Source organism: Sceloporus occidentalis, unplaced genomic scaffold (assembly GCF_023333645.1).
Source record: "Sceloporus occidentalis isolate IW3139 unplaced genomic scaffold, rSceOcc1.0.p SCAF_7, whole genome shotgun sequence".
Taxonomy (NCBI): domain Eukaryota; kingdom Metazoa; phylum Chordata; class Lepidosauria; order Squamata; family Phrynosomatidae; genus Sceloporus; species Sceloporus occidentalis.
In genome coordinates this window covers 44,998,610-45,026,158 of record NW_028316987.1, presented here as the reverse complement: position 1 = coordinate 45,026,158, position 27,549 = coordinate 44,998,610, and the positions used below count along the sequence as shown (strand labels likewise).

Genomic DNA, 27,549 nt, shown 5'->3' with positions numbered 1-27,549 from the left:
ATGAACATGTCAGTGATGTGTCTGATGCACAACTTTATTCGGTTTGGCTTCATGTTCCTTAGCCTCTTCTTTGGCCTGCTTCTCCAAAGTACCACAGGAAGGGACTTAAAGTTCGTGGTTGCAGTAAGTACAAGGTTTCTTTTCATTTTTGCCAGTGACCTTTGCAGTTTAGATCAACAGCTCCTTTTCTGTAGCATACTCCCACGACAAATGTAACCTTGTACATTAAAAGATTGATTTCCTTTTCTTACACCATCCTTGTGCAAGATAGTGGAGCAATACCCAAAACAAAGAATCAGTATCCCAAAGACATTAGAACAAGAGGCAGAGTTACAATAAAAAACAGAGTTATCATTTCTTTTTCTTTTTAATTTTTCTTGTAATTTTAGTCCATGACCTAGCTTTGATGCTTGCCTTCATCTGCCACAGCTTCACCACACTGATTTATCATCCACAATTTGCTCCATGTCAATGTGTGACTGATTTTATTGTCCATCCTTGAGACTTTGGCTTCTGAGGAGTTTATCTGTAAGCTCTAATATTTTTCTGTCCACATTTATGCTCCTTTCTAGGTATTTTATTGACACGTTTTTTAAAAATCAGAAATAAACGATTCCCCCCCCTAAAATCAAGTGGATTATATGACATAACAATGAAGAAGTTTAAAAGGTGGAGCATTTCTTATTAAGAAAAAAGAGAGAGCTTGGGAACTTTTTCAGTCTTTAATTTCTATGTGCCAGGCTTCAGTAAAAGCATCAGTGAGTGAGAATAGTTTTAAAAGAAAGAAAGAAAGAAATTGGCAAACACATATACAATAATCAGTACCTCAGGTTTGTGAGACTCTGGATTTGAAGAAAGGCTGTGATTTGTTTCTGTCGCTACAAACAATTCCTTACTGCCATTTGATTGTATTTTCTCTTCCTGTTTAGTGCTACTGTTAACTATAAATTTGTTTCACGCCCTGACAAATGTTTGGATTGTATTTGTGCTAAGCATGCTAACTATTCAGACACACGGTAATAGTCCCGTTACAGTTAGTTCTTGTTAACATTGGCTTTTCTTCCAGTACAACTTAAATACATGATAATGTACTTTGTAGTACGTTTTGCACATTGCTTCACGAGTCTGATGATGTAGGCTGTGTTTATACAAAATTATACAAAATTATAAGCCATTTCTGTCTCTGTTGTCACAGAACTTGTCAGCTACAGTCCGCTGAAACAACTGGCACAATGAGTCACTTCTAGGTGACTCTAGATTGGATGGGAAAGTATAGTGTGAGTTAAATTACTACTCTCTTTGTACCATATAGTATCTATGGTAGCTATATCAGATAGATCAGGGCTAATCCTGGTGGCCACCTCTGAGCCATTGGCTAGTGGTCCCTGGAAAGTTACCTTTAAAAAAAGAAAGAAAGAAAGAAAGAAAGAACTATAGCAATGGGAACAAATATGGCACCAGTCTCTGGCATCTTAGAGGAGAAAAACATCCCAGTTCCATATATGAGATAATTTAAGAAGCATGAAGATAGGTTTCGCAACTAATGTGGACTGCAGTGGACAGTTCCTTTTCCAGTGTCCAAGCTAGTTGAGACGAGAGAATATGCTTGGGAAAGCAGCTGCCATGTGCAGTGTTCCCATCCTGGCTCATGCATATTTGAGTTTTTGAACAGGAGTATACTAAACTATTCATGACATTTGTATTTTGAGCATCCTCTATCCATCAGAAACTGCTAAAAAAGGTCATTGGTTTTAATAATTTTCAAGTAGATCTGCTGGATTCGGCACTGTAAATTTACCAATAAAAACAATGAGACTTACTTGAGTAAAGCCGCAACTGCAAGGTGAAGGAACTCCAGTGATTTTAATACCATTTGTTTGTCTAACCTTATCCGGAGTGCTCTCCACCCAGGTTTGATTTACACCCCAAAGCTAAATTGGCATGCTGCCCTATCTACCTCCAAATGACAATAAATAAATTCCTGTACTGTTCATGGAACAGTATGATTAATAGCAGTGCACTCATGTAGCAAAAAGGTTCTCCCCATCTCCAACAAGTTCAGCAGGGAGAGGTGTTTTGTGGGATTTTCTACCTCATGTGCCAGAATAACTTGCCTGCTTTTAGCTACTATTCCCTTTAGCTTGGGTCAATAGGTGACATCATTATTATCTTGCTTTGGGTATAAAATGTTTTGAGCTGCCCTGGCTCTTTTTAGCACATGGGAACTCCTCTCTCCTACATCAATATTAAATCTGAAAAATATAAAGCTGCACAAATAAACAACTGAAACTTTCAGGATGACATTTTGTATAAAAGCTCCTTCACCTATCGTGTAGTTTATCTATGGAGATAATCTTTTTACAAGGGAAATCATGTGCATTGTCATATAACGGCAGGATTTATTTCACTGTTGCTCTTTATCTCCAGGTAGAGGGAAATGGCATTGTTGAAACAAACCCTCAACACACTCCACAAGAGTGGCTTGTTGTTTTTCCTCCCTGGAGTTATTAAGCTGCTTTCCCATATACTGATATTTCTGTCTGATTGAGTTTGAATGGAAATGTGCTGAGTTATGAAACTCTCTAGTTTGTTCCAACATTCCAATGCCAAACGCTGCACCAGCTAAAGAATTGCAAGAAGTCTGTTTTATTTGCCCTAGCCTTTTGGACTTCCTATGCCTCTAGACACTGTTTTAACCTAGGATGTGTGTGTGTGTGTTTGCATGTGTTTATGTACTACTAGTTTGATGTGATTTTGATGATGATTTTCTGGTTCCTTTAGCATTTATTTATATATATATTCTATTTTTATATATTTATATATTTCAAATGACTGACTGTACACCTTTTCCCCAGTTTAAACAGACATAACTAAAACTTCACCCAATACAAAAGTTAAAAATGTGATTGAACTATCTAAAAATTAAAGCCTTTTAAAAACTTAAACCAATAAAAGGAAAATAGCAAATAGAAAATCCAACACGTTATGCGTGGCCCTATCCCCTTAAGCAATCTGTCCCCAAAGCCTATTAAAAGTTTGTTAAAGTTAAAAGATCTTCACTTACCCACGGAAATATAGCAAGGAGGGTGCCAGTCTAACCTCTCTGGGAAGTCTTGGACAAGCCACCAAGAAAGCCCTTCCCCAGGTGTATCTGTGAGGATAGTGGGACAGAGAGAAGCGCTTCCCCATGGGCAGATTTGTATGGGAGAACAGTTTTTCAAATAACCTGAGCTGTATAGGGTTTTGTAGATCATAAACAGCCCTTTAAATCATGCCTAGAAACAGACTGACAGCCAATGCACCTTTTGAAACAAAGGTGTTGTGTGTTATCTGTCATCAGCCTGAATTAACTGCAACTCTTTGGACCAGGTGGTTTCTGACCACCCATCAAAGTCAGTCTCACAGAGAGCATATTACAGTAATCCAAGTAGGATGTAAATAAGGAGTTTATCCCGTGCAGAAATGTGGACAAATCCTGCAAAAGCGTTGGGGGCATTGAGCATTAATCCAACATTAACCCAGACAAAAAGCAGACAAAATCAGCTGCTTTTTACTTTCTGAGGCATCATAAGGAAGACAGGGGACTCACACGCTGCTTCCTAGGGCCTTTCCAAGGCGGCAGGGGCTCAGGGGAGGGGGATGCTCCCTTCTTCTGGTCCCTGTTGCCCTGGAAAGCCTTGGGAGAAAGAAAAAGAAAGAAAGAGCTTGCCCCTCTTTCTTCTCGCTATCACCCTGCAGCTGGCTCATCTGGGCTAGTTAGACAGTGGCAGGGAGGGGATGGAGAGGAGGGAGAGTGCATGTGCACATGGAGGCCTTGACCTCGCCAATGACCAAACCCACAAGTGCCAAAGCTGTGAATACAAAGGGATGACTGTATATTTTTGGAAAATTACTTTATTTGTATTACAGATCCCAGAATCCTCCAGCCATCATGTTTTATGCCTTTTTATGGGGGGGAAAAACCACCCAGTCCTAAATAAGGAAGATGTTTATGGATAATTGCATTGTATACCATGCTAACCAAAATGTTCTCTCTGTGTGTGTATCACAAATAAACTCTTCTCTTCCTTATTTCCAAAAACAAAGCAAAGTTTAAAAAGACAGCAATGAGCAGCAAAAGCATGAGTCTCCATAGTAACAGTATTCCTTCTCTTAAAAATAATAATGAATGAACCAGTCTTTTGGCCCATCTTACTATACAGTACTTGATTCATTTCCATCCAATTTCTGCTTTAGTTAAAAATAAATAAATCAGAATTTGCCTTTAAACATATATTTGCTCTTAAATCATTCTTTTCAAATGTATCATCTAATGAGCTGTACTTTATAAATATGTTTTAATACAACATTTGATTAAGAACTCTGTCAGAATATTCAGGAAGTGTGAAATTAACAACAACAAAGTTCTGACTGGCAAATTATTCCAGGAGATATGGATCAAATCAGTTCATATCAAATTAATCAAAATCTTGATATAAAAGGATGCAATTGCACCACCTCATTGCATCATACAGAACTGGGTAGTAGTATAAAGGAGAAGATGGCATATAATACACATATTAAAGAAGTACAGGCAGACAAGTTAGTAACCCACCAAGTTAGTGACCTTAATTTGGATAGTCATCATCATTTCGCTCCCTATCTGCAGGGCCACATACTAGATTTTATAAGTGAACTAGTTTTGCAGTTATGTATGTACATATACAACCATCAAAACTCTGAGGGGATTCCAAATTCCAAATAAATAAAGCAGAATCTGGTTATAGTAGTCTGAAACCTCCCCTCTAGAGTAAGCTCATTGAATCAACTGTGGAATGGTGAGTCAACATGTAACTAAATTAAATGGATTTAATGGATCTACTTTAGTTAAGACTAACCATGGGAGTCAGGCCACTGTGAATAATATAAAAGTCAAATTTCATACACACTGACATTTTAAATATATATATATTTTCCTTCTTTCTTTAGTCTGGCCCCTGCCCCGATGTTTTGGTCTTTAAGTCTCAGCCAACATAGCTAATAATTAGAAGCTGTGGGTATTGTATTCCAAAACAGCCCTCCTATAATGTAACTGAAGAAGTAAAAAACTGGAGATATATCTCAAGATGTTCATCAGAAGATGATTGTTTTATTAATTAGCCTAATTTAAAAGCCTTGGGATTTTAAATAAAACAACCATCTTTTGAGCATCTTGAAAGATTTCTCCAGTGTCTTCTATGGATTCTGTTGGGTGCTCCCCAATTACTCCTTCTTTTCTAATGTACCTAAAGGCCTGTGAGGCATAATCCTGTGGATGCCAATTCAGAGGCAAGTTCTGCCATGTTAAACAGGACTTACTGTCATGTAAATATGGACAGAATTACAGCCCTAGCTTATGTCAAAGCACAATAGTCTCAGCAGATGTTTGTATGGATATGATGGCTCTGCTGCTTTCACATCTACTCAGAATATACTATGAAAGAAGGAGTATGTTAGTATGAAAATGGATTTTGCAGCACCTTTGACACTAATTGAAAGAAAGAAGTTGGTAGCATGAGATTTCATAGTTTGTCAGATGCATGCTGTTATAATTTTTTGTGGACCGCTTTTCCATTTTCTTTCCTGCATTCAGTACACTGTTGCACATTACAATGGTTACACAAATACATTTTTGCATTCACAGTACAATGTTTCTGGGTCAGCCAATTTGCTATGATTTTACAGATCTATTCTCAGTAAAGCTTCAATACCCCTTTTTGTTTCATTTTGTTCAAGCAAGCTTTTAATGTGCAATTGTTCACAGGCAGGCTTCTCACAGGGAGGTGCTTCTTCTTTTTATTACTAATAATAATTTTTTTGCAATTACATTTTCTAATAATAAATTTTTGAACATACATTGCCATACATATCCTCTCTAATGTCATCTGTCTTCTGTAAGACGCTCTGAGAGCTTTTCTGACTGAAGAGTGGGGTATAAATACAGTAAATAAATAAATATATTTTTAAAAATAGTGTATGTTTTTTGTGATTTTGTACTGTTTATAATCTATTTTTTAAATATGACCGTTGTAAGTTGTGTATAAACTTCATTACTTTTGGATAATTATTTTTGTGAACTGTCTTGGATCCTACTCCAGGAGAAAGGTGGCATGTAAATCAATCAATCAAACAAACAAAATATATGTGTTAAAGATTCTGAAATATCTGACCACAACTAAAAGTATCATAACTAACAATGCCTTGTTCATTTTACACCTGTTCCATAATCTGATTGCTCTAGACATTTCTACCATGCATTGTGTTTGGCTCTCAGAAATGACACACACACACACCAGCAGCACCACACACCAGTGTTATACTAGCAAAACCCTATCAAAGAATTGCCACAACCCATACTCTGGCAGGTTTCCCTACTCATTGGCATGGGAACAATCCCTACTAAACTCTGTGCAGCTTATCGGGGTGGTTTGAGGTTTACGTGTGGTTTGGTAGTGAATCTACTCCAGGCTTTAACTTTCCGAAGGGATGTCCAAGGTACTGAAGCTATTTTAGGGATAGGATTCAGAACTTGGATGACTCCTCTAAAGTCTGGAATGGACCCAGACTGATTTAAATTACGTACTTTTAAATCATACTGGTTCCTCTGAAAGTTAACACAGTCTTTCAATGATTTAACCAGGTTTTCCGACATGGTGACCGAACCCCAATTGGAACTTTTCCCACTAATACAGTCAAGAAAGAAACCTGGCCAGAGGGATATGGACAGCTCACCAAGGTCTGGTAAACTGCTTTTAAAAATGAAAACATAATCCTTGATCAAAGTACATTATGAAATTGTTATGTCAGTCTCGATGCATTTTCATGTCAGTTTGGTATAACAAACTAAAGACAACATGTTGAATTCAAATCCCAGTTTCCATGGCCAAGAGCCCATTTCAACATTCCTACTTGTTTTAAAGAATTGCTGTCCTCTCTCTTTAAATATTTTCAACCTGGTTTGTTTTTTAAGAGGTTGCAACAGTTACTGGTTGACATAAGCATTCCTTTTTTGGACTTCTACTTCTCTATGTATTTTTATTGCTGTAACCCGCCTGGATTCCTTGCGATTGGGCAAGCTATAAATAAATTGTTGTTGTTGTTGTTGTTGTTGTTAGAATCCTCCAGCATGTTGTCCAGCCAGCATGAGGAATTCTGAAAAGTGTAATCCAAAAAATAATAACAATAATTTCCTCATCAGCAAAGCTTCCTCATCCAGGGATTTCTTGACTTGGATGGAAATATAATATCCAGTGCTTTTCAGTGAAATTCAGCTCCCAAATCCTGATGGGTGAGATTGGAAAAACAGCCCTGAACATCATCATTTGGAAGGGGTTTCAAATAATTGCAAGAGGTGATTGGGGCTCACCAGGAGGCAGCAGGGAAATGGTTTGCTTTTCGAAGTTGCAACAGCCACTCTAGGTGTTGCTTTTCTTTCTCAAGAATGAGAAACAGGATGGCCACTAAGACATGATGGAGAGGTGACCAAAGGGCAGAGTGGGAAGGGAAAAAATGGTGGCAAAAAGCATACTTTAAAAAGGGGGGTAAGAGACTCTAATAGCACTCTCAAGAAGTCCCTATCATTCAAAGTCAGTGCGGATCCAACACCCCAAATGTAGGGTTGCCCGATGGAAACCTGGAGATGGCACCTATATTTTTAATGGTTATGTAAAAGTGAGAAATTCAGCAGATGTTGCTTATTACCTGGTTGTATGGCAAGCAGCACCTGCTGAAATTCCCTCTTCTACACAACCACTGAAGATACAGGAGTGATCTCCCATTTTCAGTCTGGCAACCCTATCCAAAAGTCCTCCTACCTTAACAGCCCCATCTATAGGCTAAGAAAATGGCGATACAGTGTAATCACCTACACTCTATCACCATTTTCATAGGTGATAGATGGGGCTGTTGATAGGAGGACTTGCTTCACCCAATTCTAGAATGGTGCAAGTTACTCTCAGAGTTTTTGCTATCGAAGACACACCCACAACATACAAGAGAATGTGCCTGGTTTCTTTTTGAACTAGTCTTGGAGATGTAGATGTTAATATTATGCCTTTAGATATGGCTATGAAGTCATTAAATCAAAATTCAGAGCTCAGTTCTTTCTTTATATAATGATTTTTCCATACATAGGAAAATACAAGGGTCCTTTGAACTAGTTAGCACAAAGATAGGTCAAAGAGGCAGTAACAACATTTACCGTGATTCTTATGTACATATTAACATCGTTGTTCCCACAGATTGGAATGAAGCAACACTATGATCTTGGGAAATACATAAGGAAGAGATATCCAAAGTTACTCAGTGCAGAATACAACCAAAAGGAGGCAAGTGCTGTAATTAACAAGGCATCATTTCCTTAACAGTAACATTAATACAAATATAAAGATCAAAGTGCTTTTTAGGAGGGTCTTTGGTTTGGGACAAGCAAATTTGTGACAAGACATGGATTCCAAATTCTCTAACAAATTATCACTTTTTCACCACCTGAAAATGGCAACAAGACAAAGGACATCTTGCGTCAGAAATCCATGCATTTCCATGTCAAGCTTGTGTTTCAGAAAAATATACACATGAAACCATAAATATGTTTGAAAAAATGTTTCTGGGGGAAAATGCACATCTCTGAAATGTGTGCACATATATGATTTTGTCAGTTGGAAAATGCATAAAAATGTGCACCACAGAAAACGTATATGGTACAGAAAAAGCATACCTTAAGAAATACACATGCCAAAATATGTACAAATTTCCATTCAAAAGAGGGTGGAAAGTTTCAAAACCTAATGCAAAATGGGAGCAGAAGATTGTTGGTGGACTCTCAGAAAATGGAATAAAAATGGAACAGAATTTTACACATCTTTACCTATAAGCCAAATCCACCTCATGAAAGAATTTGATTTGGCCCTGGTGGTCTGTTAGGTTTTAATCCAGGTGTGCAACTGTCATTGTGTCCACTTCACTTGTACAACAATGCTCAAACATTGTGTATGTCAAAACTTAAATATTCTGTTTCTATTTAGGTTGTATACATAATGAGACATAGATTTTTTTTTCAAACTGAAAGAGGCTATTTTACTGGGGTTCAACTCAGTCTCAGTGACCAAGTTCACATGTCATGCCAAGCCATAATTCTTGGTTTCTAGAACAAGGATGTCCACAAGTGATGTATTGGTTTATGCAGGCCACTCATGTCTTCAAGTTAGAGGGCAAACAGGCTGAGGTTACAATAAGACTTTAAGTCTCAAGACCATGGTAAATTGCTCCCAAATAATCCTGGATTTGGAAGCCAACTTCAAACCCTGCTTTAAGCATGCCTTCCCATCCTACCTGTCATTGTGAGATGTAATGAAAAACTATATTGCTTTGAGGCTTCCTGGTTGGTTTACCATACATATAGGGGAGATTATGCACATGATGCTGTATGCTGTAATAAGCAAATACAGCTGTTGTAGGTACTGTTGTGGTAAAGAAAGGTGCAGAATCAACATAGCAGCTAAGGTATTGATTCTTGGTTGTTGTTTTTTTCCTTTTCTAGATTTATGTGCAAAGTACAGATTATGATCGAACCATTATGAGTGCTCAAGCCAATCTGGCTGGTCTCTTTCGTCCTATAGGCTGTCGGGCCTTGAATAATAAGGTCCGTTGGCAACCTATACCAATTCATACAGTGCCTCGTGCACAGGAAAAGGCAAGTAAATATGTGATGCTTTAACCTATTATTATATAAGAGAAATCTTGGCACTGTGATGCAGAAATCAAGTTTCTTCTCAGAAAAGGCAAGGGTCACAATAGTAAGTGGGGAGTTAGAGCAGCGGTTCAGAAGCACAAAAGCACAAGAGCAGGGGTGCAAGATTGAGAGTCATGATTGCCCATTAAAATGTAATACAGGCAAAAGGTAGAAGTAAATATGGACATATAAAGCCAAGGAAGGAAAGTAAAAGGATTGAAGATCAGGATAATCTGTTGGGAGCTAATCTACAAATTTTAAAATATTGTATAATACAACCTTTCTTTGATGCAGTTATATGTCTTCAAGTTAACTTTGATTTACAGTGACCCTATGCTAAGGATTTCTTCTATTGCCCTCTAAAACTGAGAGAGTGTGGCTTGCTTAAGGTCACCCAGTGGTTTTCCATGGTTGAATAGTGATTCAAATCTTAGGCACCTGGAGTTCTAGTCCAACCCTTAAACCACTGTACCACATTGGCTCTTGCAGCACTACTAAACAATTCAGTTTTAAAATGCAGATAAGGGACTGAAACAATCACCATTTTTCTTTGCATGGAAAGTTAGCATGGTGAGGTGAAGAGCATTACTTTGGTTTTATCCTTGATACAGTGTCAAAAATATATAGTACTTATTTCTGAAGACAGGGACCCTGGCATGCACCTGGTCCTCCCCGAACCCCCTTGAACTTTCATAAACAATGTTTGCCTTACTGCAAAGCCTGAGCAGGTGCCTGTTTTTCCTTTAACCATCCATCCCATCACCCAACAGCTGGTGTGTGTGTTGCAAAAATACTAAAAAACAAGTAGGAGAGGAGAAGGTAGAAATGATGAGTAAATATGTATACAGTGGACGTAGCAAAGCAGTAGTAGCAAAAGCAGGCATAGTTAGCAAGCATCACAAGAAACAGGAGCAGTTGAGAATTGCAGGGCTTAGCCAGTTCCCTATTGGAGTGGTGCCTGAATCATAGCAGAGACACAGGAGGCGAAACTGGTATTTGTTTTGTTTTGTTTTTTTAACTTGAGTGCCTGGGAGTGGGACACTGTTACTTAAGGTGGAAACAGTTTCAAACAGTCTGGCAGTGGAGAAGCTGGAAAGTGTCATGGTGACTGCTGTCATTACTGCTGGACTAGAGCCTGTTTGGGCCCAGCATGTCAAGATTGAAAGAGTGTACACATTTGTGTCAGATCTCTACGGTATAATTTAATAATTTTAATTTGTTTTATTTATATACCACTATTCCAAAGATCATAGCGGTGAACAGCAAGTAAGCTAATTAGCAAGTAAGCTAATTTGCCCCCAACAGTCTGGGTACTCATTTTAGCGACCTCGGAAGGATGCAAGCCTGAGTCGAGCTTGGGCCCTTTTGCTGGTCTTGAACTCGCAACCTTGTGGTTTCGAGTGAATGGCTGCAGTACAGGCATTTAACCACTGCACCACCAGGGCACCAGGGTATGATGTCTTGGGAAGAATCTAGTTCAGTGTAAACCCAGCAGCGTTGCAGCGATGGTGCACAGTAGGAAAACCTGAAAAACAGGCAAATTCACAATGTGCAAATGTTAGGAACTGGAATATGGCAACCCTAGGAACAGCTCCCATAAGTTTAGCCATGACGGGATGACAGTTTGAAAACAAGGAAGAAAACCTTTCCCTTTCCTATTTTACTGTTTACCTCTACTGCTTTTTGTGCACGGTAACAGATTTAAGGGATGAAGGGGGGGGGGTGTTTGTGGGTTTTGTTGTGGAAATAACTTTGGTGTGTGTGTGCAAAATGGCAGTATAAAATGGCAGGGAGGATATCAAAATAGATCAGAGAAGTCAAAATTCTTCCCTAACATGACTTTTGACTTGAACCAGACATGTAAAAACAAGCTCCACTTTCAAGACAAGACATCCTGGCCTTTTTGATGTTTAGTACGGGCTTGGAGAACTTTGCATGCATATGGGCAGGGTACAGGGAAAAAATTCATGAAAGTATTGGATTAATTTCATATTTAAGTGTGGGCAACAGGGCTGGAAGCAGGGGGCTTCCCAATCCCCACAATGATTCACCCTCCTACCTCCTTAAAAACATTATACTGGATTATTGGGGGACCCTGCTGAATGGGATGAGCTAGAGTGATGGGAGAAGTGAACTTTCTGAAAATTAGGGTAGGAGCACTTTTAGTGAGCATATAGCCCTTCTCTTTATGGATGGTAGTTCCTGGATCCACTACACTGTGTACAAATAGGAGGGGGGCAAACGGCTACATATAACTATTCCCTACACACAGAACTGATTATTGGATGCCACCAGAAACCTTTAGCATCATCCATGGGTTTGTTATTGGGAAGGCATGCCTTTGTGAGACTTTACACATGAAAAATAAAACAACTTTTTTAAAGCGATTTCACCCAAATATTTCCTTTCCTTTCAAGACTTCCCTGCCTAACAGGTTTAGACCTTGTAAGTGGGTGATGATACGTTTCCACCGTCCCTGATCATCATCTCCCAGGCAATGACCAGAATGTTTTGAAACTGTGGAGAAACCCTTTCTTGGGTCCATAGCAGTTTAGCCAAAGAAGGCCCTGTTTCAATTAAACTAGGTCAAGGTTTTACAAACATCAGATATAGGTGGAAGAGAGTTCATGCCTGTTATCCTCCCATGCAGTATTTTAAAGAAATGGAGAGCAAATAACTTTTTATTAAGAAACACAGTTATGTCACACCACTCCTGCCTTTACCTTATGCTGTTCTTTATCCATATTCTCCACATTGGGGTGGAGAATATATTTTGACCTAAGGGTCAAATAATAGACTCTGAACAAGTGTGTTTGGAGCATGAGGCAGAAGTGGGCAGGCCATAGCCCAAAGGCATTGCAAACAAGCATCTCCCTATGTGCTTATTCTCCTGACACATACACATGCTTAGGCACATGCATACAGATACAGATACACACGCACACACATATACTGTACTTTGAGCATAGTTACATTGCCCCCTCCAATGCCTCATAGGTGACAAAGACCTCAAACTAGGAATCATAATAAATCCAGTTATAATCGAATATGGATAAGTAACAGACAGTATCCGGAAAGCTTCTTTATCAGTTAATTTTTTTTAATTTGTATTTTAGCTGTTATCATATCCTACCCGCACCTGTAAACGTTTTTATGCACTCCTAAAAGAAACCATGGCAGCAAAACAAACCCTGGGTCAAGTGCAGTCACACATGGTAAGAAACTGAGAACAAACATGGGACAACTGTGTTGGGACATGGTGGTATTTGTTGCTAGACTTACAATCTCATAACTGCTGGGGATTCATGTTTATTGTCATTAAGAACTGAATGGGATGCCAAAAAAACCTACTACTTCAGCCCAGCAGTGCCTCAACCAAGGGTTTCTGAGGTGCTGGAGATCGGGGTGCTGGGATATTATGTCTGTAGCACTCTCCCAGTTCCAAGATGCCTTGAGAGAAGCAGCAACAGCGGGATCCTGAGGAGCCTCTTTGGCTGCCTGTTCTCAGTGTGCTCTGTGACCAGGGGAGAGCTGAAGATGTCATTTCCCAGGACCCTGATCTCCAGCTCCTCCTAAGACTTCCAGCTGAAGTACTGCTAGGCTGAAACAGCAGGTTTTCTGGGTGTGGATTCATTTGTCATAACTGCAATGACAGAGCTCTTATCATTATAGTTACATCAGACAATGCAGGATCTTGATTAATACACGCCTATTTCCTCTTGTTTTCTCCCCTGAAAAGTGAGATAGTTTGTTTGTTTTAAAAAATACATTTTCTCACCATATGAATTGTGCCTAAGTAGATGTGTCAAATCCCTTATCCCTCCGTAACATCCCCCTCTTCCCTATTTCCCCTCTAAATTCCCACCCACTTACAATTATTGTTCTTAATTTCTAAGTTCTCTGGAGCCTTAGCAATAAAGTAGTAGGCTCCTGTGGTGTACAACACATGGTCTTCCCATCCATCCCACTGTGGAAGGTCACATGTCAATGGGGCCATGAATCTGCTCTAGGCTTTATTTCAGATTTTTATGGATTCCTAAAACAGATTCAGAACCTTGGGTAACTCCTTTAAAGTTTAGACTAAAGGTCAGAGTGAATGCACCATCCTACTGACATGGAAGCCACTCTCCACCACTTGTATCAACATCTACAACCAAACATGAACAGAAGACATAAATTAAAGTACAGCCGCGCGCCCCCTCCCATATTCATGGATTCAACAATGCACAGCTTGAAAATATGCCTTTTTAAAAAATTCCCAACAGCAAATCTTGATTTTGCCATTTTATATATGGGACACCATTTTACTATGCTGTATAGCAATAGCAGTACATTTCTATACTGCTTATCAGTGCACTTAAGCACTCCCTAAGCTGTTTACAATGTGTAAGCTAATTGCCCCCAACAAGCTGGATACCCATTTTAGCAACCTCGGAAGGATGCCAGGTTGATTCAACCCTGGAACCCCTGGCTGGTATTGAACTCACAGCCTTGTGATTTGTGAGTGAGTGGCTGCAGTACAGGCATTTAACCAATGTGCCACCATGCTGTGTGGTGATGATGATGATAGCAACAACAAACCACTTCTCCCCATGGATTGAGGTGAGGATTGACAGCAGAGTAACAAATACACAACATGAGTTAAAATCACACCTCAGTTTAAAAGAACAAATAAGACACACATATATTAAAACAATCCACATTTTAAAAAATCATCATTTAAAATTCACAGTTTAAAAATAATCTGGATAAGCCTGCCAAAAGAGATTGGTTTTTAATGCTCTTTTAAACTCAGACAGCATATTCAGCTGCCAAATCTCTCCTGGCAGGTCATTCCATAGTCTAGGGGCAGCTGAAGAGAAAGTCCTCTGACTGACAGTTGCCAACCTAGTACTGGTTGACTGAAGTGAATGTCTGCCAGAGGACCTGAGTGTACGGAGCAGATTATACAGGAATGGGTGATCTTGTAAGTAATCTGGACACAAACCATGAAAGGCTTTAAAGATAATAGCTAACACTTTCTACCTTGCCTGGAAGCTGAGAGCCAGTGGAGTGATTTTAATATTGGTGTGCTATAATAACTCCTGAATGTACCAGTAACCAATCTGTCTGCCATGTTTTGCATTAATTGTAGTTTCCGAACTTGGTACAGAGGTAGCACAATGTACAGGGCATAGCAAAAGTCCAGTATTGAGGTTTCCAGCCTGTGCACTACCATCTTCAGGTCTTCAAGCTCTAGAAAGGGGGCACAGCTGGCTTAACAGCTGAATTTGATAGTAAGCACTCCTGGTCATTGCATCTAGCCAAGCTGTCATTTGGAGCAATGGATCCAGAAGCATTCCCAGGCTGTGAACACAGTCTTACAGGAGGAGTGTAACCCCATCTAGGACTGGTTGATTCACTTCCAAACCTAGGTTAGTATCCTTGATATTAAGCACCTCTGTCTTGTCTAGATTCAGCTTCAATTTATTTTTCCTCATCCAGCCCCTTACCTCCTGCAGGCATTCATTCAGAAGAGACACACCATCCTTAGCTAAGGATTTATTTGAAGGTATAGAAATATATATTTGAGTGTCATCAACATACTGACAGCACCCTGTTTCATGCTTCTGGATGATGTCTTCCAGTAGTTTCAGGTAAATGTTACAAAGCACTGGGGATAGAATGGCACCTTGTGGTATGCCATATTACAGCTCCTTTTTTGAGGAGCACCTCAAAAAGTGTGTGTGCTGCTCCATCCTCCTGCACCTGCCGCTCCATTTCTCCCAAAACCCTGCTAGAAGCACTGCCCCAGAAGTCCTGCTGGAAGCACCCCTTCCATTCCGCACTAGGTGACACTGATGCAGGAACACTACTGCCATCTGGAACCTGCTTGAGAGATAGGACCAGAATCACTGAAACACAGTGCCTCCAATTCCCAAATCCCCCAAAAGAATACCATGGTTGATGGTATAAAATGACACTAAAGAGAATCAAAGCACTAGTAGGGACACACACACACCGTGTCAATACTTAAGGTGATCATATTACACTAAAATCAGGACCATTCAATGGACCAAGAACTTAAAGGTAAATCTTTAAAATGACCAAAATTCAAAATCTGGTCAAAATGCTGAATTTATTAGTTGTTATATACTGCTTATTCTTTCATTAGTTCTCATTGTATTGGCTTTGTGTTACATTTTTCCATTATTTATTTTACCTTATTCCTGGTCTTTTGATCCAGCACTGAATACAGTGTTTAAAATTTGGCAGAGAGGTAATACACCATCATTGCAGAAAGAGGCCCAAAATCTGTGACATTGATCTGCATGCACAAGCTATTGATCCATCTTTGTTTTATTTTTCAGAAATTTGTAGCTGAAATGGCCGGTTTTATGGGATATGATGTAAAGAGTCTTCTCGATTTTACCAATCAAAAATTCTGGAATGCCTACGATGCTTTACTAGTTCAGGTACTTATAATAAACCATTATGTCACATTAAACTCCAGCTACAAAACAATATAATTCAGGACAACAGTGCTGTTATTTAAGGCTTTTATCATACAGCCACCTTATCCCTTTTTCCCCCAGAGGTCATCATTTTCTTATTTGCATTCTTCCAGTATTTTTTTAATAGTTCCATCTTTTCCCTAGCTCACAAAATCGATTAAGAATATAAAGATGGAATTCCTGCACAGTATCTCTCAACTGCAAATGTTGGGAACAGCCTATGTCATGCAAAGAAAAAAAGCCCATAAGGTCAATGGCAATTGCCCTTATGGCAAAGCAATTGGCTAATTGTTCTGTTCCTTGGTCAGCTTGACTCATAACGCAAAGGAGGATAAACCTCCAAATGCTCTTGGACTACCAGCTAACATCTAATCCCAGCTAGTATGGACAGTTCTCCGAAATGAGGAGAGTCAAGTAATGGAGGATCTCAGGTTTCTTACCTCTGAAGCAGCAAAAGGAGGGACTTCATTGCTAGCTGTACATGTTGATGGGCAAGATGCATGTGATGGACTCCTTTAAAATATATAAGGAATGCCCCATGCTGACAAAGCACTATGCTGAGGTCTCCTTTCTAAGGTTCCAGTTGTGTCTTGATTGAACAGGGCTCCTGGCAGACAGATTCCAGTGGTCCTCAACCAATGAAGCTACAGAGGGTTTTGGATCCCACTTCCCAGACTCCCTGACCAGGCTGCACTGATGGGCCTCTGGGAGCTAATGTCCAAGATCTGGAGTTCTTCCTCAATTGAGAATCTCTTTTTGAGTTCCTTCCCACCTGAGTACTCTGTTCTGATTACAAGGATGCATACACTTCAGCTCTTCCCAGTTTCTTTCTCCTCTTTCCACTCCCCCCCCATTGTACTCAGTTTACTCCAATTGCTACAGACTGAGTCCAAAGTTCATAAGTAGTTGGAACTCAGTTAATTCAAGGGAAAAGAGGAGAAGAGGGGTGGGATCATGCCCTTCCCTGTAGGCTAAGGCAAAAGCAAACTGCTTCACCCTCTCCTAACTTTTGTGCTCTTCCTCGTGAGTAATGTTTGCCACCTTGATCACACTGTAATGTTGTTTGTCAACATGTCTCCCATGTCATCTGTGAAATGTTGGAGGGTATGAGGTTGTTAATCTGACCTCTGTATGTCAAGGGCACCATCAAGGCTGAAATACTAGCAGAGTATCTGATTGTCAATCATTTTGCCCACAGATATGGAATTAAACTGTGGTTGACATGGAGTTGAAGGTGAGCTTATGTTTCCAGCTTGTATTCTACCCCATGGACCTAGTCACCAAGGAGCACAGATAGCTACTGTAACCATTTTTTAAAATTGGCTCTGCGTTTAACTCAATGGCCTAAGCCTGCACACCAGCACACTTAACAGAAATGTTTTCAGTGATGCAGCCCTCTGCATCACACAAAAACTGGCTGAGTGGAGTTTCCCAGCCTTCTAGAACAGGCTCTGGTGGCATAGTGTACTGTTGTGGAGAGGAAAATTGCCCTCCTCTCCTAGTTCCACTAACAGAAGTAGTTCCACCACAGAATTAGCCAGCTGACTCTTAGCACCTGTTTGTATTATTTTTAAAATATATATATATATATTTCTCCATGTAGTGTATTCATAAGCTGTGGCTGTCATCCATCTTGTGGGTCCTGTGTATGCCAAAACATGAGGTAGAAGAGTTTTAAAACCTATATAAATAGGAAAGGCATGTCTCAGAGAAATCCCTTTTTTCCCATTTATTGTAGAAAATTCACAAACAACCTATGCCAAACTGGGCTAGTTGCCAAGCCATGAGAAAGATGAAAAAACTGCTGGGATTTGCTGTAAGTGCCATGTTTGGGGTACACAAAAGGGAAGAGAAATCGCGGCTACAGGGAGGTAAGCACAAAACCAAAACATTTCACAGTGGCATGTATGTTGCAACCCAAACTTTGTACCCTGATTTCTCTTAAGCTATTTTCAGACGTTCTTAAGAAAGCAGTATATACCTATCTGACAGGAGGCATTACTATGGCAGTAAGCTTGAACCTTGGGTTTGGAACATTACATTTTAAGTGAACCATTACTGTTGCTTCTCTCTCAGTTTTTCCTGTTACTCGTTACATTAGGTGTTTTTTTTTAACTTTTTTTAGCTCCTTTTTTGTTTGCTTCGTATTGGGATAAAGCTAAAATATAAGAAAATGTCATAAAGTTTGTGAAATAATCCCCTCAATATCTCTCCCAAAGCATTAGAGAAAAAGCATTGTGTAATCAATACTCATTACATGAAAACATTACTGACATTGCCAGTTGCTGTTGTATTGCTTTGCCAAAGGAGCATAGTTATGACCTAATTACTCCCTAAAGTAACTTTAGAAGTAACATCATTACTTGTAATGTGTTGCTTCCATGTTTTGCCTACAAGTCATTAAAAAGGAACTCTGAACATATAGACGCTTCAGTGTTCTTCAGATATAAGATATTTTTGCACTGAATTTAAATTGATTTATCTCCAACAGTATAAAGCTGCTTTTAATTTTAAAAGTGAGTGTTATCACATGCAGCCATGGATGGGCAAGCGCAACCCATATGCAGCTCGGATCCCAGCAGTGCGTATCCTGTGGGCTTTTGAAAAATGGGAACTTCCATAGAGTGGGACCTACACTATACAAAGAACACGCATGGTTTGAGAATGAAGACTTGAATCCACACAGACTCTTATATTCATTGTACACATTAACAATATCTGAAAAGGGCACTAGATTCTCATTATGGATGCCATCATAAACATGAAATATATTGTTATGCACAGTGAGACTCAAAACTAGAGGGTGCCAGTTCCTTTACTGATTTCATGCAACCAGATAACAAGCAGCATTTGCTGAAATTTCTTCTTTTACACAACTATTAAAGGTGCAGGAGCCCTCTACCATTTTCACTCTGGCAACCCTATGCAAGCCCCAACTCCCAAGTGGTGAGAAGGTCCAGAGGCGACGCTTAACTGGATTTAGGTTGCTTTTGAGATCACTGGAGATCTAAGGCATTTATGTAATATTTGTGCATATTTCCAAACATGCAAACCCACCACTTTGCCTCATATTCCACAAACAGAGGACCCTCTTTAAAATTAGATCAGTTCACTCTGCCTCTCCCATCCTGGTCTCAAAACTGCCATCTCTGTGCCATCTCCATATTACCTGGTTATACGGGTAATTCCACTATGATTCCACTATAACTGCTATGACTACATCCTATGGAGTCCTGTTTGATGAGGCACTAGAGTTCTCTAGCTAAGAATTCTAAATGCCTATTCCTAAACAGCAAATCCCAGGATTTCATAGGATGTTGCCCTGGCAATTATGTGGAAACATAGTGCTTCAGCTGTGTAATGTGAAAGGGCATTGTCCGAGGGTTGTCCTGAAATGTCTGTCAGACCCATGAAGTCTACCATAATTGCATCACTGAAAACTGGGAGAAGATGCAAATGCTTTGCTGGCGGAGTTGCCAGTTCAAGTGTTCAGGATAACATGCAGTTTAAATAATGAGGTGACCCAGCTGATTCCCAACGCCCCTCCCTTTTCTACCTTTTGAAAGGAGTAGAGCCAAGCTGAGCTAAGCAGCATGTTTAAGGATGACAAAAAGATTCAGAAGCCCTCAGATTGCCTGTGCTATCCCCCCTTCTGAAAGTCTTCACACTTCAGTCCTTTTTATTAGTTTTAAACAAAAAAAGCTACATAATATATTCTGGCATAGTAAACAATATAACAAAGTAACAATTGTTCAGTATTACATATTTAACATCTAACAGTACTGTATTTGTTAATGACTTCCTGTCTTCTTAAATCTTCTTTATACTTCGGGTAATCCACTATATACATTCTTGCTTAGTCTCATATACAACACTTAAAAAATAAGAAATAGAAAAAAAAAGAGAAAGAAAAAACCCATAATAATTTGTGTTGCATAATATTTTAGATAGTCTCCCAACATATTTTACTCACTATAACCTTGTTAAGAAACTAAAATTAGCTTTATCTTCCCTGGTTATAAATATTTCTTTATCCATTCCACACACACACATATATTTCTTTAACGTTTACTAATATTCATTTACATTAGCCATTCTACCAGTCTATCCTCCAAACCCCATCTCTTTTGTAAAAATGACATTAATTTTCCCCGTTGCATTTGCATCCTTTCTTTTTTGACCTCCTCGAGCCTGTATGAAATCAGATCTAATTGCTTAATATCATTTAATTTTATCAACCATTCCTCAGTTTGAATTTCTTCTGTATCTTTCCAGTGTTTGGCTATAATTAGTCTTGCTAATGTTATCATATATAAAATTATTTTCCAATACCTTTTTTCATCTTCACTTTTCACAAAATAGGTCATATTCAATAGGTATAACTCTGGTTTTTTCTTATAACTAATATCAAATGCCTGTTGGATTATAGTGTGTACATTTTCCCAGAAAGGTTTTATCTTTTCACATCTCCACCACATATGTACCATTGACCCCTTTTCCTTTTGACATCTCCAACATTTGTCATCTTTTAATTTAAACATTTTCTTCCATCTTGCCGGGGTATAATACCATCTATGAGTAATCTTAATAAAATTTTCCTTGTAATCCATACATTTTGTAAAGGTATTTGTCCTTTTCCACGCCATTTCCCACGCTTCCAGAGGAATCTCTCTTCCAAGATCTTTGGCCCAGTCAACCATATATTGCTTTATTGGTTCCACCTCCCATTCTCTTTGCCTCAAAATATTATAATATTTAGTTATCTTTTTATCCTCATTTTCCAAAAACAGTTTATCCAGCTCTGATAGCTCTGTTTCAACTCCATTTTCCTTCTTAACTTTAACAAACCTCATTTTAATTTGGTGATAGCTAAACCAGTTTAAATGTATGCCTTCTTCTAGTAACACTTCCCTATTCTTGATACATAATTCTTTACCACCCTTTGTATCAATCAAGTCCTTATATGTTATCCATTCCTTTTGTTTGTCCCATCTGTTAGCGAAGGCTTCTTGAATTGACACCCATGCTGGCATTTTTAAGTAAAACTTATTTTTGATTAATTTCCATGTATGTATCAAAGCCCTCCGTATTGGGTTGTTATAGAAGTCCTTATGAATACAATCCTTATCAAACCAAAGATACCCATGCCACCCATATCTAAGATCAGCACCCTCCCAATTTAATATATCTTGGTCTTTTAATCTGATCCAGTCCTCCAACCAGCTCAAAATACAAGCTTGTCTATACAGTTTAAGATCGGGAAGTGCACATCCTCTGTTTTCTTTCCTTTCCTTCAAATAATTCCATTTAATTCTAGCTTTACCACCCCTCCAGATAAAATTCTTTATATCCTTATTCCATTGATCTAACATTTTATTATTGATATTTATTGGTAAATTTGAGAATAGGTACAGAATCTTAGGTAAGACTGACATTTTTATAACATTCATTCTTCCCAATAATGATAGATTCAGATTTTTCCATCTGTTTAGCTTTTCCTTAATATTATTCCACACTTCCTTATAATTATTATCATATAGGTTCATATTGTTATCTGAAATATATATTACCAAATATTTCACCTTTTTAGTTACCTCACATCCAGTTTTTTGTGTAGAGTTTCTTTTTCAATATTGGTCATATTTTTAGTGATTATTTTGGACTTTTCCCTATTTATATTAACACCAGATAGTTTTCCAAACATGTTTAGTTCCCTCATCAATTTTTCAACATATTGAAGAGGTTCTTCCACTATAACCAGCAGGTCATCAGCAAATGCTTGTACTTTAAGTTCTCTACCTTTGACTCTGATTCCCCTGATATCTTTATTTTTTCTAATATTATTAAGCAGATATTCTAATATTATAATAAACAAAAGGGGAGATAGAGGACATCCTTGTCTTGTTCCTCTTTTAATGTCAAATTCTTCTGTTTGCTCCCCATTTAAAGTCATAAATAGCATCAGTACATTTTGAAATGCCTCTTGGTTTCTTTAGCACTTGAATTCTTTTTCTTTTTCATACCCACTAAGGTGTACTTGTGAAAGCTATTCTGGATGACATCACAAAATCTGCTGATGGTGCTTCCGAACTAAAAATGAAAATGTATTCAGGAGTAAGTATTAACATTTCAGATTGACCATGCATAACATACAGTATATGACATAGTGCCTGACCTCTTGCTACTCCACTTCAAAATGCCAGTGTTGCGTTTAGAAATGTGTGCTTAACACAATTTTAGACACACAAAAAAAAAAACCAGTTGTGCACAACCCCAATATGGCATTGCACTCTCAATCTGGAGTCAACCTCCTGCTTCAGAGATTTTTAAACAGAGATTGGATGGTCATCTGTTGGGGCTGCTTTGATTGTGTATTCCTGCATGGCAAGAGATTAAACTGGATGGCCCTTGAGTCCTCTTCCAAATCTATGATTCTATGGATAGGGGACTCACACAGTAAACTGAAAGGAAATACCACCTAATAGAACAGATTTTTGGTAGGAGGTGCGTACAAAGTCCTGATCCAGATAGAGGGTGTGAATCTGGATTGTGTCCCTGCACTGCAGTTTTTCTACAAAACAGAAATTGTAACATTCACATACTCTTTCAAGAAGCTGATTAAAGTAACATTTAGTTTAGACCTACCTAATAAATAGATTTATTTTTATTTATTTTATTTGCTACTTGTGTGTCTCACCTTACCTCCAAGGAACTCAGTGTCCCCATTTCTACAGTGGAACCTTGTTATCCGCTGGGATTTGGTTCAAAGATCCCCCGTGGATAACAAAATCCGTGGATGCTAAAGTCCCATTAAATATAATGCCAGAGCAAAATGGTGTCCCTTACATAAAATGGAAAATCTAGGTTTGCTATTTGGAATTTATACTTCTTTGGAATATTTTCAAGCCATGGATGCTTGAAACCATGGATTTAAAAATCTGTGGATAAGGAGGGGCAACTATATTTCTTTTTAATGTTTTAATGTCTATTAATTAATCAATTCCTGTTTTAATTTCTATTCTGTTTTTTAGTGTGGGAAAATATTTCCCCACATTAAAAAAAATATTGGGAATGTAAATGGATGAACATGCCCTAAAAGCCTTCAGGCAGGCATGATCATACCCTCTAACTGTCCCAATTTCACAGGAACAGTCCCAACCAACCCTCTGTTGACCCACTTTTAAAATGTTCTAGCTTTCCCCAATTCATCACACTTTCCCCTTTTGTCCTTTCCAAGGTTCCCAACTGCCAACAGTTGCCCTGGGTTGGTGTGAACAAACAAGACTGCAGCGTAAAACTGTTGGGGCACTTGAGATAAAAAGAAGTCTCTCTCACAAACTTGTATTCACTAATATGTTTTCTGTTCTGCAAGTTTTACAGTTTGCTTTTCTTTCTTTGCACAGCATGATATGACACTAGTTGCCCTCCAGGTAGCCCTCAATGTTTTTGATGCAAAACTACCTCCCTACGCTGCTTGCCACTTCTTTGAACTATATAAAGAAGATAGCGGGCAAGTACCTTTAACTCATGGGTGCAATAATCAACAATGATTTACTGGGTGAACTTTTGCAAAATCCACTCATCATTTGAAACCAGACTGAACACACCATTTCTCCTCAGAATTTGTGAATTGCTCAAAGAAGATACAGAGACAATCCATTGCGTTTTTTCCATGCTTAAAATGAAGCGTAGCTATAAAATTATTTTTATAGATGGGTGGCTTTGCACATACTTAAGAAAGGTAAAAGAATAGAGCTGCAACTACACTGCAGATTTAATGCCATTTGACTCCTCTTTAACTGCAATGGTTCAATGCTATGGAATTCCACAATTTGTATTTTTGTACAGCTTTCTGTCATAGAGCTCTGGTGCCACAACAAACTACAAATCCCAGGATTTCACAGGATGGAGCCATGACAGTTAAAGTAATATCAAATTTCATTAATTCTGCAGAGTGTTAGCAGCCAGAGAGTTGAATCACACTTGTTGCAGCCATTTATTTATTTATTTATTTATTTATTTATTTATTTGAGTACTTATACCCCACCCTTCAGCCTTTATTTATAATTTATAAATTATTTATTTATTTATTTATTTTACTTGACTATACGTCTGTGCCTTGCAAGTAGTACATAAGATTCCAGTCCTTTTATGTTGTGTGTAGATGGTAACCTCAGATACAAGGATGGGATACACACCTGGATTGCTACATGGATGTGGGGATACAGACACACATTTGCAAAATGCATTGGAATATGTATCTGTAGGTTATGGTATAAAGGGGCATCAGTATAGATGTTTTGTATCCATAAATGCATGCACGTTTGTATCCAGTTGGCATGAATTCATAACCAATTTTGACTCAACCACAGAGCTCCTGATCTACCAGGAAACCATGTGGAACATCTCAGTAACACTTGATCATTTCAGCCCTGGGAATTTTAACCTGATTGTGTCTGCATTTGAAAAAACACTATGCACCTCTTTTGTAATTTTGTAGAGGGGGAATTCTGGATGTTGTAATCCAAAAATTAACTTTGCTTAGCTCTGCAGTACCCTGTGAAACATTACCCTTCTCTTCCCGTAATAGTCCTTTATTAAAAGTATTCTGGCACCATTCTTCTCCTTCAAATAATAATTTAAAACATTCTACAAAAAATAAAATACACATACTAGATCTCATTGCACAAAATAAGCAAGTTGACTTACTTTTGATCACTCTGCTTGCATTGTTTTGTGGGCAACTTCTGGATATTTCAGGTATGCATTTGGATTTCAGTTCTTCCATTCAGTATGTAAAAACAAATCTGGGTTTGAACAATCAGTGAATCCACTTAACTGCACTAATATCTAAAGCAACAATGACATCTCTTGGTGAAATTAATGTTTACTGACACTTAACCAGGAGTGTCCGTTATTGAGCATAGTTAAACTTCTTTGAATTAATATATGCACTAAACTATAGTCCTATGTCTAGAACATAAGCCTGTTTACAAGCACAGTCCTAACATTAAACTCAGTGAAGGAATTGTCTTAGGTGTCAGATGGTGGGAGGCTGCCATGCAAACTTTGTGGCGATTTTATCTGAACAAAAAGCAAAGAGGTCTGGTAATACCCAACAGAACGGATGTAGAGAAGAGACAAGCAAAAAACACACTGTAGAAATAATACAGTTTGAGATTGTTTAACTGCCCTGGCTCAGTGTTAGGGAATTCTGGGAACTGTAGTTTTGTGTGACATTTAGCCTTCTCTGTCAAAAAACTGGTGCCACAATAAACTACCGTTCCCAAGATCCCCTAGTACTGAGCCAGAACAGTTAAAAGCAGTCTCAAACTGGATTATTTCTGCAGTTTATTTTGGACCAAAGTCTTAGGGTGTTGAAAAATATTATTTTATTATAGCGATTAACCCAACATATTTCAGGCTATTAATATTTAATGTCCTTCTTCAGGGACTGTTAAAAATAAAGAAAGAAAAGGGAAAATATATAAACAATAAAAAGTATAGTAGGAGACAAGTTACAGTTTGCAGGATCAATTTTGTGTGCATATGACTTGAATGGTCTTTTTCAAAACTCTGAGACTTTGACAATTCTCTACATACCCTATCCCCATCTTATCGGAACCCTTTAATCGTACCTTTCTATTGGAGGACAGGCCTGTGTGCCAGACTACCTAAACTAGCATGCATGCCTTTAGATGCAGTATAGAATACTGTTACATTGCTAATACAGAAATAAAATTGAATTTCCAGTTCACCACATGACATGGCAGGGGTAGTGCCATCTTAGGACCTAAACAGTGAGTCCCTGCTTGGGGTGTCACCCAATGCAGGGAGGTAGGGCTTCCGGGGGGAGGCATGGGACCCAGAAGGCAGCCATTTACTCCGCCCCCCCTGGGATGTACTACCCCACCAGGTGACATCCCACTCTGGGGTGTCACCCAGTGTGGTACACACCATCACACAACCACACACCCCAGTGATGCCACTGGGACTAAAGAGTTAGGCAGAATACCACAGGCCAACTCCATGGAATCCTGCCTGTGGTTCCAACTTGGATCAGTCCCTGGGCCAGTGCAACACAGCATGTGTTCACATGGCCACATGCTGTCATGCTGTGGATCTGTCACTGCCACACATCCTTTACCTGCGATCACTATCACATCCACTCTGAAACCCGCCACCAAATCCTGTAAAGGTAGAAACTGGGTGCTTAGCTATACCCAAGTGGCCAGGTGCCCTCTTCTGGCATCACAGGCTGTGGAAGAGGAGTTTAGAGAGGATGCGATGGCAACAGCAAGTAAGGAGGCACAGGCCTATGTGATCTGCCAGCTGTGGCAGCAGAGTTTCAGAGAAGCTCTGACTCAAACAGCTTGTCTTTTTACACTGAATTAAGGGCCTTTTGAATTGGGATCAGGCCAGAACTAACGGATCTCCATCTGGTCTGCTCAATACTCGCTTAGGACTAATGGCCTGTGTTGTCTGGATTGGCCCATATGGATCTCAATGGGAGATTTTAATCCAGCATTTAAAAAAGTTATCCTATTTCTGATTAGGTTCAGCAGTCTTCTAGAATGGATTTACAGCCCTACTGACATACCACTACCATCCACCACTGGTTCACAATTCAGTTGTTCGTGTGCTTACCTCATTTAAATCAGCCTGACCTCCAAATAAACATGCATAGCACCAGTGGTAGTTGGTTCTTTCCAAATCAGTGGGATGGCAAATCCAGTCCAAATTTTAATCTGAACTTTAAAAGTGCTGAACTGCTTTGGAGGGTAGAATCCAGCAATTTTATTTTAGATTAAAATCCAGAGCAGATGTACCACCCCACTTCTTCTCAGTTTGTTGCAAAGCGTTTGTTGTTCAGATGTACATAAAGGACATCCATCACTGAAATCCCTCCAAGACTATTTTTGTTCAACCAAAATAGTCACAAAGGCATGTCCAGCCTTACTTTATTAGCAGCAAAAATTGCACACAAGAGTTTTCAAAGCATTTGTTTTAGAATAAGCATTTGATAATGAGCCTGTGTACCAAAAGGCTCCATTTATGAAGATACAATAAACTCAGATATAGGACAATAGCCTAACTTTCTTCTTCTTTTTTGGGGCACCACTAAATCAGTGAACATACCATTGAGATGTATTATCGGACTAAACCCAGGGCTGAACCTCATCCGCTCACTTTACCAGGATGTTCGAAGTCATGTCCACTGGCGAAATTTAAAGAGCTGGTTTCTCCCATCATAGCAGATAATGTGGAAGAAGAATGTAACAAAGTCTAGAACAAAATCAAAAATGA

The 27,549-nt window shown here is 38.9% G+C and overlaps 1 protein-coding gene across 1 annotated transcript; it reads left to right on the top strand.

Annotated features, from left to right (window-relative positions):
- LOC149309666 (lysosomal acid phosphatase-like) lies at positions 1 to 27,532 on the top strand. The gene is made up of 10 exons (XM_089531304.1): positions 1 to 123; positions 6,659 to 6,754; positions 8,259 to 8,345; positions 9,557 to 9,709; positions 12,865 to 12,963; positions 16,099 to 16,203; positions 17,981 to 18,113; positions 22,274 to 22,356; positions 23,646 to 23,752; positions 27,373 to 27,532. The coding sequence occupies exons 1-10, from the start codon at positions 1 to 3 to the stop codon at positions 27,530 to 27,532; spliced, it is 1,146 nt and encodes a 381-aa protein (XP_089387430.1).
- The last annotated feature ends 17 nt before the right edge of the window (positions 27,533 to 27,549 follow it).